Consider the following 18259-nt stretch of genomic DNA (forward strand, 5'->3'; position numbering starts at 1 on the left):
AGTCCCTCCCTTTCAAAGATCCAAGAGAACAGTGGGGAAAAGGATCTCTCACTCAGTATCTCAGAAAATGAGTGGAAAGTAGCAATGCACAGAATTCACTCAAGTTCCGTATGCGCAAAGCATACAATTATTCAACTAAAAATTATATATTGAGCACATCTCTCGTTTAAAATTGTCCAAAATGTTTCCAGGGCAAGATCCAACTTGTGAACATTGCAATCGAGCTCCAGCCTTACTGGGTCACATAATTTGGCGCACACCCAAAACAACATAATTTTGGACCAAAATCTTTAAATGCTTTTCAGACAGCCTGGGTGTCACAATCTCTCCTAATCCACTAACAGCTTGGGGTACTTTCTTAAATATCCGACTGATTACAAAGAAAATGTGTATTGGTCTTTATTTTTTTTAGTAAATTACTAATATTAAAATAAAATTTTACCCATAACACACACAAGTGTTGTTGCTTCAAAATAAATGCTTTAAGAGTTTAAAAAAAGTTAATTTTTTCCTACTTATTTTTACTTAGTTTTTCAAGTTGTCCATCTAACAAGTTTCTAAAGAACTCATTATTTTAGAAAGATGCTTGTTTTTCCTCTTCTTTATCATCCTCCTTTGTTACTTTTGTCTTATTACATTCCTGAATTGCTTGTAGAATTAAAAGAACACACACGCATCAAAGAGGTAAAAGCAGGAAGAAACTAAGGCTACTCATGAAGGCTATACAGTTAGTTCATTTGCAAACAGTGCTACCCTCTGATGGTTGCTTGTGAAAATGTCTGGAGCAATTCAGCATTTAAAACAACACCAGGTTAAATGCAAGAAATGCTAAATGTAAAAATATCTTTTAATGTATGTATAGATTGTACATGTGTATGTTTTTTGTATGTGTGTATATATATTTTTTTAAGATTGGGAATCTGAATGTCATTGACTTTACAGTACCTTTTTAATATCATGTACATGTATGATTCGGTATATAATAAACACAGTAACTTGAATCATACTGTAACAGTAGAGAAAAGTTTGTCTCCGTATATACAGGTATGCAGTTAATAACTGGTGATAGTTTGTAATTACAATTCATTTGCTCTACAAAGCTTTGGAGAATGTGCAAGTCCAGTGGGCGGGCAGACAGACGGCGAAGATAAGATCTGAAATCATGATCATATAATAAGGAGAGCAAAGTAGTATTCACTGTGGCTTACACATTTTACCTTTTAACTATTTCCTTAAATAAAGTTGTACATTTTGTCTGTCAAGCTTTGGAGCTTGTTTTTTACAGATTACAATATTTCTGAGTCATTGTTGATTAGCTGTATTCAAGAAATCTCTTTTCCTATCTTTGTTAAGTAGTATTAAAGTGTAGTAAATGCTGGAATGGGTCCAGCCACAAGCACGATTAGTCAAACGAAATGAAAGAGCCCTTTCATAACTTTTGTAAGGTGACCTTTAAGTGGTTTCATAGGTTTAATTCCAACACTTTATTCATGAATTAATATCACAGATTCTTTTACATTAATTTCTGGCTTTCCCATAACATTTGTATACAAACAAATTTGATCCACCCATGTGGACATAACATTTCTCCAAATCCACACAGACATCCGTCCATTTTCCAACCCGCTGAGTCCGAACACAGGATCACGGGGGTCTGCTGGAGCCAATCCCAGCCAACACAGGGCACAACGCAGGAACCAATCCCGGGCAGGGTGCCAACCCACCGCAGGACACACACAAACACACCCACACACCAAGCACACACTAGGGCCAATTTAGAATCGCCAATCCACCTAACCTGCACGTCTTTGGACTGTGGGAGGAAACCCACGCAGACACGGGGAGAACATGCAAACTCCACGTCCACACAGACAGTTTGAACTAAATTTTGGTCCTTTGCGATGTGAGACATTAGTGCTAACCAGTTAGCTATTTAAAAAAGTCTTATTTTCAATCTTTATTTTTAACAAAATATACACCACTATTTGTATATCTAAATAGTCTTCTGCTAGACTGCCCTTTCTAAATGTTTTGTAATAGATTCAAAAGAAATTATCTCAATAATTCTGGAAAGGTCGCATGAAGTTTGTAATGCTTCCTGTGTTCCTTTTTAGTCAGGAAATCAGTGGGCAGCAGGAGCTGAAGTCACGCCATCACTCTATGTCTTTGAGTGTGTTGAGCTTGAGTTGACCTTGAAGTTAGCCACTGGTCAGGATGAAGATGAGCCTTCGGATTCTGACTTCACCTGTCTGATCAGACTGCACCGAGGTGGGTGAACATTCAAAAGCCAGTTTACAATAAAATAGTTAGACAGGTATTAAATTTTCTGCAATTTTTTTACAATGGTAAGTGCAACGTAGCAGTTAATGTTGCCACCACAGTCAGTTCTGGCTTACAAAAATGTACGTTTTTGTGATTTTTATTTTCTGTTTTATATTCATAGACCCTCTGTGCCAAATGAGGTATCACTGCACCCATGAGGCTGGTGTTCATAGTGTGGGGTTGACCTGGGTAAACAAGCTACACAGATTCCTTCAGTCAGGTTGGTTTGATCTGTTACAGTCCCTTTTTGCTGTTTCTGATCAGAGATTTTGTTGTGTAAATTATAAGTTATAATACATTTCATGTACATAGATTTAAGCAGCTTCACCATCATTTATTTTAAAATTTGATAGTTATATGAGCATGATGTTAACTTAAGTGTTAGAACTGAAGTATCAATACCGTAAAAATGGAAAGTAAGTTACCATTGCTGGATTGGATGTTTTTACACCTCTTAATATAAATGGACTGATTGCTCAGTAACTGAGCGGTGCATGTTTGCAACCTTATATATGTATATATATATATATATATATATATATATATATATATATAAATTAAAACTCAAATTATTTGTATCCATTTATTTTTCATTCTTTGCAAGCTAGCACGGCATTAGAAATACTTGTACTCCTCAAATTAAGACATACACTACTAAATACAAAGAGGAACTGAGATTATCACTAAGTTGGAAGTAGTAAAATACTACACTAATTTTAGAAACCAAAATTTATTAAGCTTAAGGCTAGATCAATAGGAGCAGCATAAAAACTCTAGATTGGTAAAAATGTGGAGGAAGTAAACCTCTTGATGGTTCATGATCTTGATGAAAAGATCTAAAGAAGGAAGATGGAGACTTAAGCCACATGACCTAGCCCAGGGGTGGCCCACTCCGACCCTGGAGAGCTGCAGGTTTTTGTTTCAACCCAGTTTCTTAATTGGAAGCCAGTCCTCACCAGTAACAGATCTTATTTAATTTCATGATTTGTTAGTGGTTTAACTCCACCATGTCAGTTCATTCTTAGATTATAGATATTATACTTTTGTTTTTTTTTCCCCTTTCTAATGATATATGCATCATCCAAGTGATTTGAAGCCAACAACGAAGGAGTAATTTTCAGTTCTTCACTTTCTCTTCAGTTTTCTTCTGAGTACTTAATTAAACCAAATAGTGAATGATAAATACACATAAGTGGAAATGGAGACAAGCTGGATGTAGAACTGCAAGTTCCTTTGTCGTTTTCATCTTATTGCTAACAAGGAGCAGTTAAAACAATGAATTCAGCTATTTATGACTAAAAATAAGCAATTAAGGGTTCAAAATCTTAACAAGCAAGACAACTAAAGTGAAGCAGAAAAATGTCGCTCATCAGGAATAAAAGACTTGTCATGAAGCAATTGGGGTGGAACAAAACCCTGAAGCCACAGCAGCCCTCCAGAATTGATTTTGCTCATCCCTGATTTAAAGAGTTTGAGTCTTAAAAGTTCTTTGGTAGCAAAAACTGGTCAATAATTAAGAAGATGGTTAGAATGAAAACCTGTTAGCACTGTGGGCTCTCCAGGATCAGAGTTGGCCATCCTGATCTTGCCCATTCTCTTAATATTGTTCAGGTCACATTTTGCACTCTTGAGGCTGTTGTGTATGCATGCATGCATGCATGTGTGTGTGTGTGTATTATTTATATATATATATATATATATATATATATATATATATATATATATATATATATATATATATATATATATATATATATATATATAAAATAATTTTCACACACATACTTTGGTCTGAACACAATGCATACAATAAATGTATTTTTAAATCAATACTTAACGGCACAGGCAGCCAGTTTAATGATGATAACACAGGAGGTGACATGCTTGTTTTCTTTTTTTAGATTAGGTTTTTGATGCTGCGTTTTGGGCTAATTGCAGCGGAGTTGCATCTTTGTAGGCACTTCTGATCAGAGTGCATTGCAGTAATCTGGACAAAAGCGTGTATTAACATCTGTTGTTGACATTGTGTTTTTTATTCCACTCTTATTGTATAAAATGAGTACTCAGTTGTTATGGTTAGTGAAGATTTATTTTACACGCGTTCACATCCACTGAACCATCACACAATGTTTGAGTTTCATGCAGATCCATGGATGTGTCAGATAAACAAGGAATTGTAATTTGTTTTTGATTAATATCAGAGTTTGAATTTCCTGATATGTTTGACACTTTTTTCCTCTGTTATTAGATGAAGAAGATAAGGATGGCCTACAGGAGCTATCAACACAACAACCTTGCATTGTGGAGCACATTTTGTGCACAAGACCTCTGGCCTGCAGGTAGATGGACTGACTACTCAAATTAGATGGACAGGCATACTTTTAATGTCATTACTCATTTCTAGTAAGACAGTACAAGAGATTACTTAGGATGAGTAATTTTATTTAGGATGAATTTGAAAGTATATCTCATAGACATTAAAGGAAAAGATTTTTTTGCATTCATAGCAGCATGTTTGCTTATAACTTATAAAGGAATTTTTTTAATAGTTTTTATGTATGTTCAGAACAGATGAGGTTATTTAATCTCTCTAAATGAGAGATTTTGTATTAAGAATAAAAAAGCAAACACATTTGCTAATTAATCAAAGGACACTGCTGTTTCACTTACAATGTTTGTCCTCAATAATATTTACTTTTGTACTTCTTTCCTTGCTCTTTAGCACCCCAGTTGCAGTGCGAGGTTTTTGGATTGTGTCCGATCTTTCCCTTGGAGCAACTATGCTGTGCATCACTAGCAGCTATGAGTGCATTATCCGCCCGCTGCTGTAAGTAGTTTAAGAAGCTGTGAACTTTTGTGCAGATTAGTTTTGACAGAGTAATCTGAATGTTTCACGTTAATCATATGGTTTGTAATATTCACTTCAGTCCTGCATTTCTATTTGTGGCTCCGTTGAGCCTGATTTACACAACTGTACAACTTTTGTAGAGAGGTTGGGCATTTGCACCCTAGTGGATTGGAGGCTTTGGACGATCTGTTGAATAAATAAGTACAGGGTGAGCCAAAATGAAGTACCACATTTCTCAAGTTCATTGCGTGTGGTAGTGGCAGCCGAGGGGGTCCTTTGATAGGCGATTCCTTGTAGTTTTCAGTTGGCAGCATGCCTTTGTCTGGTGCGCACCATGCTTTTGCTGTCGAAGCATTCTTCAGAAACAACAAATCTATCATCACTACGCAACACGCCTTCCGAACGCACTTCAGCATTCCTCCTGATGGTGACATCTGAAGTCGGAAAACAGTTCTTCAGTGGGTGGCTAAATTCAGACAGATGGGTACAACATTTAACAGAAAATCTCCAGGCTGTCCTCAGACTGTATGAACACCTGAAAACCGTAAGGGCATCAAATTTGCAATGTTCTAGACGTTCAGTGCACAAACCTGCTTCTGCCTTAGGCTTTTCCATAACATCTTTGAGGAGAATTTTGCATGAGGACGTTATTTTCATCCATACAAAATGATGGTAAGTGCAGGAACTCATTGAGAGAGACTGGGAGAGCTGTAGAGAGTTGTGCACGAACATTCTGCAAACCGTTCATCGAGATACCATTGTCATGTGCAGAGATGTGCCACGTTTCCATTTGAATGGTTGCGTAAACAAGCAAAACTTTCGCTATTGGGCTAAAATCAACCCTTGTGAACTTTATTATAGACCCCTGCACAGGGAGTGTGTTACAGTTTGGTGCGCCGTTGCAGAATTTGCCTTACTTTTTTAAGGATGGGGAGCAAGGGTCACCGCCACTTCAGAAAGTTTCATTGAAATGCTAGAGAACTTGTTGGGGCCCCAACTGGAAGAAATGGAGGTGGTGGATGCCTGGTTTCAAAAGGATGGAGCAACAGCTCATATGGCATGGCGATCCATGCAAGTTTTTATTTATTTATAATGCGCAAAAAAAACTACAGCATATATAGGTCCACCAAATGATATAAAGCTTTAGCTCATTTATTTCACTAAAATAATCTTGTACAACCACAGTGACTTTTTAATTCCTTGTATCCTAAATTTATTGGGCTTGCTTTGAGTCATCTACTCTTTAACATTTTAAAAAATGAGTAAAACCAATGAAATGTGCCAAGATTTGGACATTCCTGACAGTGATCATTTGGAATATCCATATTACTAAACGAGAATGGTAAACCGGATGGATGCAGGGACATGGGCCGTGGACGCAAAAGACACCCTCCAAGCACCGGAAAATGAGAAATGATGCGCCACGCCCATAGCAACAGACCCATGCAACAAAGCGCCACACGAAGGCCATACCACACGAAACAGGACACACACAAAAAAGAGGATTCAGACCCACGACACACAAAGCACCCCTCCACTAACAGAAACAAGAAATGAGGCAACGCGCCCCTAGCACACCAAAAACAAAGGAGCATTCAGACCCACGACACACAAAGCACCCCTCCACTAACAGAAACAAGAAATGAGGCAACGCGCCCCTAGCACACCAAAAACAAAGGAGCATTCAGACCCACGACACACAAAGCACCCCTCCACTAACAGAAATAAGAAATGAGGCAACGCGCCCCTAGCACACCAAAAACAAAGGAGTCAGACACAAGCGCCACATAGCACACGAAACGGTACGCACACAAAAATGAGGATTCACACCCACGACACACAAAGCCCCCCTCCACTAACAGAAATAAAAAATGAGGCAACGCACCCCTCAAAGAAAACGCACGCCAACAAACGATGTCATACATAGACAACAAGAGACCGGACTACAATACATATACAGGCGCGACACCTGATGGGTAATAATACGAAGAAACCCTCCAAGCACCAGAAAATGAGAAATGATGCTCCGCGCCCATAGCAACAGACCCATGCAACAAAGCGCCAGACGAAGCCCATACCACACGAAACAGGACACACACAAAAAAGAGGATTCAGACCCACGACACACAAAGCCCCCCTCCACTAACAGAAATAAAAAATGAGGCAGCGCGCCCCTCAAAAAAAAAAAGCACGATTACTTCTCCATTTTACTCACAATAAAGAACAAACAAGTCATGCATTCACGATCAGAAAAGGCTCCATTTTAGCAGTCAGTGCGATCGTCCTTATTAACGTTCCATATTACTAACGATAATGAACAAACAAGTGATGAATTCACGATCACGGGTGCAAAACGATACGGCTCGAGTAACAGGACCACAAACACGAACCCGCATGAAAAAAAAACAATACACGTCGGCGCCTACAACGCGCTTCTGAAACCGCGGAAGAAAAAATGTCTCGGCTCCAAAAACACATGTCACTCCTTATTCAAAATACCGGTCCCAATCACAGAAACATCGGTATCCACTATGAAAATGAACAGTAACAATGCACGTGACATCCGTCTTGCCAAACTATTAATTATAGATGAATGTACAATGGCATCCAGTCACTTCCTCAACACCATTGATAAACTTCTACAAACGTTGATGAATAATAATATTCCCTTTGGAGGAAAGGTACTTTTATTAGGAGGAGATTTTAGACAGTGCTTAGCTATTGCTCCACATGCCATGTGCTCAGGTATTGTTCAGTCCACCTTAAAATATGCGGACAACGTCATACATAAACAACAAGAGACCGGACTACGATACATATACAGGCGCGAGACCTGATTGGTGATAATACGAAGAAACGAACAGTCCACATATTAACAGTGAGTGCGATCCTCCTTATTACTTATCCATATTCCTAACGATAAAGATCAAACAAGTCATGAATTCGCGATCACGGGTACAGAACGAGACGGCTCGAGTAACGGGACCACAAACACGAACCCGCATCAAAAAAAACAATAAACGTCGGCGCCTACAATGCGCTTCTAAAACCGCGGAACAAAAAATGTTACGTGGACAATTGACATTGCTTTCAAAAGATACAGTTGGTACAAAACATGCGATGTCCAGATCCAGAATATAACAATTGGTTTTTACAACTGGGAGATGGTACACTCACCAATACAGATGGACTTCACCCAGATATTATTACAATTCCTCAAGCCTATATCTGCGACGACTTAGTTACGGAGATATTTGGAACAGCAATCTCATTAGACCAATTACCCCTTTTAACACAACGGACTACATTATGTCCAAAAAATATTAATGTTGATCACATAAATAACCAAGTCGGTGCATTACTTCCTGTAGAGGCACGGTTCTTTCTAAGCTCTGACAAAGTTGACTCTGATGACGACAATGACCATCTTAATTTCCCCTTACAATATTTGAACACTATTAACCCGGCCGGATTACCACAACACAATCTTAACCTTACAATCGGAACAATAATCATGCTATTAAGAAACCTTAACACTAAACAAGGTTTATGCAATGGTACACATTTAGTCGTCAACACCATGACACACAATGTTATTGAAGCAAAACTTCTTACAGGATCACATGCTAACAATACTGTTCTGATTCCTACAATTGACCTTACAAGTTCTGACCTAGAATTACCTTTTACACTTAAACGGCGACAGTTCCCCATTAAACCTGCATTTGCCATGACCATCAACAAATCACAAGGCCAAACCATGAACAAGGTTGGCATCTACCTCTCTGACCCCGTTTTTGGACATGGACAACTTTATGTGGCCTTCTCACGAGTTCGACGTTCATCTGACGTTAAAGTTAAGGTTATACATGATCCATGCCAAGAGAAACTCATTCAAGAACAAGACACCATCTTTAATACTAATGTGTACAAAGAAATTTTCTGATAAATCTTTACACTGTGCCTTGCAATTTATTCTTGGCTTCCTATATGCGTCATCTACACCTTCACACTATGCTATATCTCATACATTCATCACACTATTTATAATTACCCAACACCAGGGTTGGCAAGCGAAGCGAGCAGGGGGCGGAGCCCCCTAGTTGTGTTATGAATCTGATTATTTAATAATAAATGGACCATTCTTTGCATCAAGCTTGTTTGGTCCACTAACGGCTAAATCATCCCAGCATCTGGAGGTGTCCTCTTCACTGACTCGACTCAGTAGCGTATTCCAGATTTCTATGACACTTAAGTTTTTCTGGCTTTTCTGCACTTTCCCATCATTTCACCCACTGATCTCTAGAATGTGTTTTCACAGATTAAATGGATCATCTTTATCGGTGCCTTTTTGAGGAATTTTAATATTTGGGTTAGGTTTCCCTCAAATTACCTTTCACTTTTTACATAAGTGCCCTGTAAACTGCCTAAAAATGAATATTTGGTTATATTGTTTTTTTTTTTAACTAGAACATTTACATCTTGCGATTTTCAGTTGGCAGTAGTAATGTTTGTGCTGCAAAATAAAACTTGGGCAGCTTAAACTTGAATCTAGAAAATACCTTGCGAGGGGGACCATTTACCACTTATATAAGAATATGTCTGAATTTTAGAAGTGCCACCCGACCTGCATCTCCACCGTTGCTGTGTTCTCGCCTTGGAGAAGATCTTGGAAGCTCACCTCTCCGTCGACTGGCAGAGGAGTCCTTTGTTCGGCATATTCAAAACATTCTTCAGCGTAATTCTGCAAATCCTTTGGTACTTAGGTAGGCTGGACTGCTTTTATACTGCAAAAAAACCTCACTTCTTTCTTTTTATTCTTTCAAGTCTCCATCCTTGATTTCCTTGCTCAGAGGTTATCTCTCTTTTTGGTGTGGCAAGTTCAGCCAACTAAAGCAGACTAGTTATATAAACCTGTTTTTTGTTTTTGTTTTTTCTCCTCCCCTTCAAACAAACACCCCCCAAATCACAACCTGTGACAGATCTGGTGACAAAGAGAGCAGCCCTTCATCACCGGAGTGCTTGCAGCTCCTAAGCAGAGCCACTCAAGTTTTCAGAGATGAGTACATACTAAAACAAGACTTGGCACGGGAAGAAATTCAACGCAGGTAACAAATGTTGTTTTGACCACTATGTATTTTGGAATTGGGCCTTAACACCCTGGTAGCAGATTCAACATTTTCTTTTGAAACTTTCTGAACTTGCAAAAGTATTAAAGTACACCCAGGACATCTTTAACATCCCTGTTTGTCCACTTAGTATTTTTTATCATAAGAGCACAGAGTACATTCTTTGTCAGTTTTCAGCCATTTACTAGCTAATTGAGTAAGTCTCAGCCGGTGTCTTTATGGCTGAGTTGCAGATGGTTGTAGAATATTACCTCCTCCTCTGATTGCTCAGCTCACATGGGATATGAAAGTAGGGGGCATTTCAAACTAGGTGGTTTATTTGACTGAAATAACATTTCATAATTCTCAAGTAAGTTGTTTAAAATGTTAAATTTATGCTGTCAGTCTGTTCTTATGTCAGATGTTGAGCACTAAATGTCAGACACGTAATTTTCTCCCTAGTTGTGTTGTGTCCCCACCCCCGGTCTGAATCTTTGCAACCATACCTGCTAATTAAATTTACCACTGAGCCATTTATCATCTATACTAATAAAAGGCAAAGCCCTCACTGACTCACTCATCACTAACTCTCCAACTTCCCGTGTAGGTAGAAGGCTGAAATTTGGCAGGCTCATTCCTTACAGCTTACTTACAAAAGTTAAGCAGGTTTCATTTCGAAATTCTACACGTAACGGTCATAACGGTCGACAACATCCGCCATGTTAAACTTTCTTATTTATGGCCCCATCTTCATGAAATTTGGTAGGCGGCTTCCCTGCGCTAACCGAAACCGATGTACATACTTATTTCGGTGGTATGACACCACTATCGGCCGCCATATTGAACTTTCCAACGGTCTTTGTTACTTAATGGGCCCATCTTCAAGAAATTTGGTACGCAGGTTCCCAACGCTAACTGAATCCTACTTACGTACATATATACGTCCATAGCCTGCAGCTCGGTACACACTCTGAATCCTCCAGGCACTCCTGAGTATAATCTAATTTTGAAGGTTGGGGTACCAATAATGTTACTGAGAAACTTACAGCCAACAAAACTTTGTAACGGCACGAGACTTCAGGTCACATGCCTGCAAAAGAACCTAACTGAGGCAACTATTTTAACTGGCGGTGGCTCAGGGGAGAGAGTTTTTATTCCTCGCATCCCCGTTATACCCACTGATCTCCCATTTCAATTCAAATGCCTACAATTTCCAGTAAGGCTCTGCTTCGCAATGACAATTAATACGTCTCAGGGACAGATCCTACAAAAGGTTGGCATTGATTTGAGGCAAGATTGCTTTTCACATGGCCAACTATACGTTGCATGCTCAAGAGTAAGCTCAGCACACAGCTTGGTCATATTACAACTGGAGGGGCGAACTGACAACGTGGTGTACAAAGAGATCCTTAACAAATAATTATTGGTATATTTTCCCTCAGTTTATTATTTAAAATTTTAAAGCAGTAATTCGCCGCTGCGAAGCGCGGGTATTTTGCTAGTTTAATACAGTAATCCCTCCTCCATCGCGGGGGTTGCGTTCCAGAGCCACCCGCGAAATAAGAAAATCCGCGAAGTAGAAACCATATGTTTATATGGTTATTTTTATATTGTCATGCTTGGGTCACAGATTTGCGCAGAAACACAGGAGGTTGTAGTGAGACAGGAACGTTATTCAAACACTGCAAACAAACATTTGTCTCTTTTTCAAAAGTTTAAACTGTGCTCCATGACAAGACAGAGATGACAGTTCCGTCTCACAATTAAAAGAATGCAAACATATTTTCCTCTTCAAAGGAAACAGAGAGTAAAGCAAACAAATCAATAGGGCTGTTTGCTTTTAAGTATGTGAAGCACGCGGCACAAAGCTGTTGAAGGCGGCAGCTCACACCCCCTCCGTCAGGAGCAGGGAGAGAGAGAGAGAGAGTTTGTTTTTCAAACAAAAATCAATACGTGCCCTTTGAGCTTTTAAGTATGCAAAGCACCGTGCAGCATGTCCTTCAGGAAGCAGCTGCACACGTCCCTATCGTCTAGGTGTGCGAACAGCCCCCCTGCTCACACCCCCCTACGTCAGCGCGAGAGAGAGAGAAAGTAAGTTGGGTAGCTTCTCAGCCATCTGCCAATAGCGTCCCTTGTATGAAATCAACTGGGCAAACCAACTGAGGAAGCATATACCAGAAATTAAAAGACCCATTGTCCGCAGAAACCCGTGAAGCAGCGAAAAATCCGCGATATATATTTAAATATGCTTACATATAAAATCCGCGATGGAGTGAAGCCGCGAAAGGCGAAGTGCGATATAGCGAGGGATCACTGTATACTAAAATAAAATATCAGAAAAGTGAAGTGTTAATTATGAATTGGTATGCTTTATTTTTCACTCTGATATTTGTCTTCCTTGGAGACTGGAGGATGACGATGATCCTTGTGTCTCCTTGTTACATACTGGAGTTTCAGGAATAAAGTTTGTGTGGAGTGCAGGTGATTAATGTGGAGAGTAAGGGCTCAGTTATACTTCACGTTCAGCACACGTACGCATCATGGCTGCCACGCATTCCCAGCGTTCATTTGACGTGTCCTCTGAGCAGGTCCTCAGAAATTAACGCGACGCGTGCACGAGTTGCAGTACCAGCAAAAAGTCGGGGGGCACAGTGTGCTAAAAGTTGGAATGTGACGTCAGAGTCTCTGGTTACTATCTACATGTGACAGAAAGCCGCTTTGAGGATCCTACGAGATCGGTGTGTGCGCTTCGATGTTTGATGAATGGTTCGAAATGGTGAAGCAAAATGCCGACATACAGATGTATTCGTGGTGCTTTTATATTCAAGTGTTGCATATTCCCAATCGTAACGACACGATACATTTTAAAAGTCTCACATACCGTCTTCTGTGCCGTCTTTTTTTTTTTTTCTAGGGCCTCCTCAGGTACTGACAGCAGTGACAAACAGCAATAGATCGCCACACTGAGCACATTAAATGTATGATATTCCAACTGTCTGCACATTTAGAATCCACAGATTTATACTTGATATCACTTTCATGATGAAATGCATTGAAGTATGTATGTTACATTTTACAGATAAGTCATTAATTTAGTTTAAATAATGAATACTGTTAATAATTACACACATGGCATGACACGGTGGCGGAGCGTTAGCGCTGCTGTCTTGCAGGGAGTCACGTCGCTGATATTCCCTGCCTGGAGTTTACATGTTTTCCTGCTGGGTTTCCACAGTGTGCTCCGGTTTCCTTCCAAAGATATGCAGATTTGGTTACACTAAAATGATGCCAGCGTGTATGTGTGTGCTTGTATTCACCTTGCGATGAGCTGATGCCTCATCCAGGGATTGTTTTGGCCTCGTGCCCAATGCTTACTGAAATGGACAAATCCATGGACTGATGGATTTAATCATTAAACATCCTTTTCAGAGATATTGCGGTAAGGTGTCCTCTGAGTTTAATGGGTGCTCCAGGCAATTCACAACACAGCGAAGCAAAACCTGTTCTCACCGTGATGATATCTCGCACTGCCACCTGGTGGATTCCTCCAGATTTACGTAAAGTACATGCACAAGTATAAACAGTACAACATCTGCATAGCAGGAGTGTCCACTGCAGCATGCGTTACGTGAAGTATAAATCCGGCCTAACAAGACTGCAGTTTGAGTAAAGGTGGTACTGAGTACTGGCTGATTCATTGTGTTGTAATAGGGTGCAGTCTGTCAGCTTGTTTGAGTTCTGGGATGCACCCCTGACCCCATTTGTGTCCTTGCTGTACGAGTATTCACTTCATAATGCTGCACTGTCCATACGTAAAGCTTTCTGTGTATTTCCATGAATACTGTTAACACTGCATAACAAAATGGTTTATATTCTACCTTATTTTCCATTCTATTAATATATGTATACAGTAATCCCTCCTCCATCGCGGGGGTTGCGTTCCAGAGCCACCCGCGAAATAAGAAAATCCGCGAAGTAGAAACCATATGTTTATATGGTTATTTTTATATTGTCATGCTTGGGTCACAGATTTGCGCAGAAACACAGGAGGTTGTAGATAGACAGGAACGTTATTCAAACACTGCAAACAAACATTTGTCTCTTTCAAAAGTTTAAACTGTGCTCCATGACAAGACAGATGACAGTTCAGTCTCACAATTAAAAGAATGCAAACATATCTTCCTCTTCAAAGGAAGAAACAAATCAATAGGGCTGTTTGGCTTGTAAGTATGCGAAGCACCGCGGCACAAAGCTGTTGAAGGCGGCAGCTCACACCCCCTCCGTCAGGAGCAGAGAGAGAGAGAGAAAAATCAATACGTGCCCTTTGAGCTTTTAAGTATGCGAAGCACCGTGCAGCATACTTAAAAGCTGCACACAGAAGGTAGCAACGTGAAGATAATCTTTCAGCATTTTTAGACGAGCGTCCGTATTGTCTAGGTGTGCGAACAGCCCCCCTGCTCACACCCCCTACTTCAGGATCACAGATAGTCAGCGCAAGAGAGAGAGAGAGAAAGAAAAGTAAGTTGGGTAGCTTCTCAGCCATCTGCCAATAGTGTCCCTTGTATGAAATCAACTGGGCAAACCAACTGAGGAAGCATGTACCAGAAATTAAAAGACCCATTGTCCACAGAAACCCGCGAAGCAGCGAAAAATCTGCGATATATATTTAAATATGCTTACATATAAAATCCGCGATGGAGTGAAGCCGCGAAAGGCGAAGCGCGATACAGCGAGGGATTACTGTAATGTTTTTTAGATTTTGGTTTTTTATAGTGAATACTAAAATAAGACAGTCATATTTAAACTGTAATTTTAACTTTCCAATTTGTGTGCTGTATGATCTTAATATACTGTAGTACACATCTGCTAAACACCTTGTATAGAAATGTCCTGAGAGAGTTGTCCCATCTTATTCCAAAGAGTGCTTCCTTTCCATTATTTGAAGTGCTTTTACTTGGTTTTTCCAACATGACAGTCTCTTTATTCAACAGGGTGAAGCTGCTATGTGAACAAAAAGAAAAGCAAGCAGAAGACCTGGATCACTGCATGGAGGAGAGGTACATAGTGGGTCTATTGTATGGAGGGCCTTTAAATGAAGGCCTGCTTCTGATTCTTTCTGCCTTTTGTTAAGGACTCATTTGCGGGAAACAGCAGAGAAACTGGCTGACAAGTACGAAGATGCCAAGTATAAGCAGGAGATGATCATTAAAAGGTAGGTCTGCTGTCGTGCCTGATACTATACTTGTACTTAACTAATTTCCTTACATCTTAGATGAATATTATTGTTTTGTTTCTCCTCTTTGGTCTCAAGTCTGATGGCTTGAGACCTGAGTGATCCTTTAGTCCAGTTTGTTGGACACAATAAATGCATACATACAATGTCTAGGTGGCAGTCATTCATGTGGTCTGGGATGTTGTCATCTGGGCTACTTGCAGTCAATATGCTAATGTTTTTGCCTTAAGAAACTGAAGTAGGGAGTATCAAAGGAACTCTTAAAATGTAAAAAAAAATGTTGACTAATGTGTATAAAATTAATTGAAATTCTGTTTAAGGTTTAAGATTTTTTAAATTAAATACAATTGTAACCAAATTTTAACCACTGCTCCACTCATTGTTGCTATTACTTCATTCACAAGCTACCAGTCTTGCCCACACAAAGTGACACCAGAAGGCTAAGTGTGCTGGGATGTATGCATCAGTGACTGTAACCTGCATTTTTGGGCCTCATTTACTTTATTGACAACAAGTAATTATCAAAATTTATTTATGAGATAGGTCAATGGTTTCTCCTAGAAATATATGTTCAACTCTTTGAGCCACCTTAACACTACTACAGCTTAGGCCTACAGTATGTCACATTTTGAGACTTCTACTCATGGGGCATATCACTATGGCTGACCATAGTCATTGATCATCTTGGCAGACCACATCAGTTTAAATGACTGAAAATCACAGCCAGTGTTCCATTTAGTGAACACATGCTGACCGTCCAGCACAGTCGTGCTTTGCAGCGCTGTATGAAGATGTAACAGGTACAGGCAAATTAAGGTATAATCTTGGCCTTCTGTATGGTATGTAAAACATGAGACATCAGACAGATGAGCTTCTGTTTTGTTTGTTGAGGTCCAAAGACCCCATGTTCCTTATTCCTCATCACTACATTCTATGCATTTTACTTCAGATGAGCATTTCTTAGTTGTCATCTATTTTGTGCACACTGCCAGCCCTCTGATTAAAGAAAAAATCAAACCTATTTGACTTTTCAGTGTGAGTATGTCACATTAGGTGACCGGCTACATGAGAGTGCGCCACCAAATGCCCCCAAACTCTCTAAGATTATGTACATTAAGGCTTTTGCATGCTGCCAAAACTGCTTAGACCCATCAAGGCATGGACTCTACAAGACCTCTGAAGGTCAGTAGATCAAGAAGCAGATCTTCAGACTCCTGTAAGTTGAATGGTGGAGCCACCACAGATCAGGCGTATTGTTCCAAAACATCCCACACATGCTCAATTGGATTGCGATCTGGGGAATTTGGAAGCCGTGGCAATACCTTGAACTCTTCTTCCTATCTTGCTGGAAGATGCTACTTCTGTCATGGCATACCATTGCCATGAAGGGGTGTACCTCGTCTGCAATGATGTTTAGGTATGTGGTACTTGTCAAATTAATATCCACAAGAATGCCTGAACTTGGGTTTCTCAGCAGAACATTGGCCAAAGCATTACACACGCTTCATCGGCACCATACAATACTGTCAGCAGCCAATACCACCTGTGCTTCAGAACAGTTAATCCATCCACAAGCTCAGCATGTTTGGGTCAGGCCAGTACTTGGATGGGAGACCATCTAGGAAAAAGCTTGGGTTGCTGCTGGAAGAGGTGTCAGTGAGGCCAGCAGAGGGTGATTTTCCTGTGGTCTGTGTGTGGACCTCAATGCCACAGTGCAGTGACGGGGACACTGTTGAAAAAAAATTTTGCATCGTCCTTTGGATGAGACATAAAACTGAAGTCCTGACTCTCTTGTGTCCATTAAAGATTTCAATAAGATGAGGGGTTAGTGTGGTGTTATGGGTCCACAGCTCTTCCAGCAAAGGCCAGTTTATTTAAAATAAATAATCACCGCACTCGCGGCTTAGGAGGGGGCGTGGTGGCTGTAGCGAGCCACAGGGCGATCTGCGGTGTGGGCATTTCTCATTTGTTGTCGTTTTTTTTCTTTTTTTTAAGACTGCTTCCTGAAGTGCATTTTAACCTCGTTTTAAAGGATTGTTGTTTTTGTATTTTAACCTCCACATATTTCTTTTAATGGATTATGTATTTAATGAAGATTTTTGAATGCACTGCTGCACTTTACTTTGAACACTGTGTTGAATGTTCTTTTGAATAAAAGCACTTTGCACATTTGTTATATCATCCCCTTGTTCACTGTTATTGCCTCACTGTCTAGCTCATCGGTGACATTACCGACAGTGTTGGGTTCAAGGGCTCCCTAACAGCCGATGGGAGCACGGAGCTGAACCTGCATCGTCACAGTTAGCCCAATGTCCTGGCTGAATTGCCCACCATAGCCTGGTCATTCTGGCCCATATTCATCCCAACCCTAACTGGCTATCTGCCTCTCTCACCTCATCACCACCTAATAGCTAATGTGTGGTAAGCATACTAGCACAATAATGGCTGCCGTTGTCTCATCCATGTATGTGGTTGTAGAAGTGGCTCCCTGCTGTCTACAGTATGTAAAGTGCTTTGAGTAGGTTAGAAAAGTGCTATATAAGTGTAATTTATTATTAGCCCTAAATTATCTTAAGCAAGTGAAAGAGTATTATGATATGGCTGAGTAATAAGGGGTGCAGTACTTTTTGTTAATGTTAGTCTCACCAAACACTTGTTTAAATAATAAGCTGCGTTCATAATGAATTTATCTGGGTTACTGCCAAGGGTTAGGTCAGCTTTGAAGACAGCTTCATTTTTCACTTTTAC

The 18259-nt window shown here is 40.0% G+C and overlaps 2 protein-coding genes across 2 annotated transcripts in view; both read left to right on the forward strand.

Moving 5' to 3' along the window:
* Positions 1-18259, forward strand: part of zgc:171740 (uncharacterized protein LOC795694 homolog) — a 317785-nt gene that overhangs the window by 128958 nt on the left and 170568 nt on the right. The gene's annotated exons all lie outside the window — the stretch shown is intronic.
* Positions 1-18259, forward strand: part of nup88 (nucleoporin 88) — a 41568-nt gene that overhangs the window by 19438 nt on the left and 3871 nt on the right. Inside the window, exons 7-14 of the mRNA XM_028807154.2 lie at positions 2115-2268; positions 2444-2542; positions 4571-4661; positions 5045-5149; positions 9784-9936; positions 10153-10278; positions 15270-15335; positions 15410-15490. Of these exons, the coding sequence (XP_028662987.1) occupies positions 2115-2268; positions 2444-2542; positions 4571-4661; positions 5045-5149; positions 9784-9936; positions 10153-10278; positions 15270-15335; positions 15410-15490 (875 nt within the window). The remainder of the gene's footprint in view (positions 1-2114; positions 2269-2443; positions 2543-4570; positions 4662-5044; positions 5150-9783; positions 9937-10152; positions 10279-15269; positions 15336-15409; positions 15491-18259) is intronic.

The sequence above is a fragment of the Erpetoichthys calabaricus genome, chromosome 8, assembly GCF_900747795.2.
Source record: "Erpetoichthys calabaricus chromosome 8, fErpCal1.3, whole genome shotgun sequence".
NCBI lineage: Eukaryota > Metazoa > Chordata > Cladistia > Polypteriformes > Polypteridae > Erpetoichthys > Erpetoichthys calabaricus.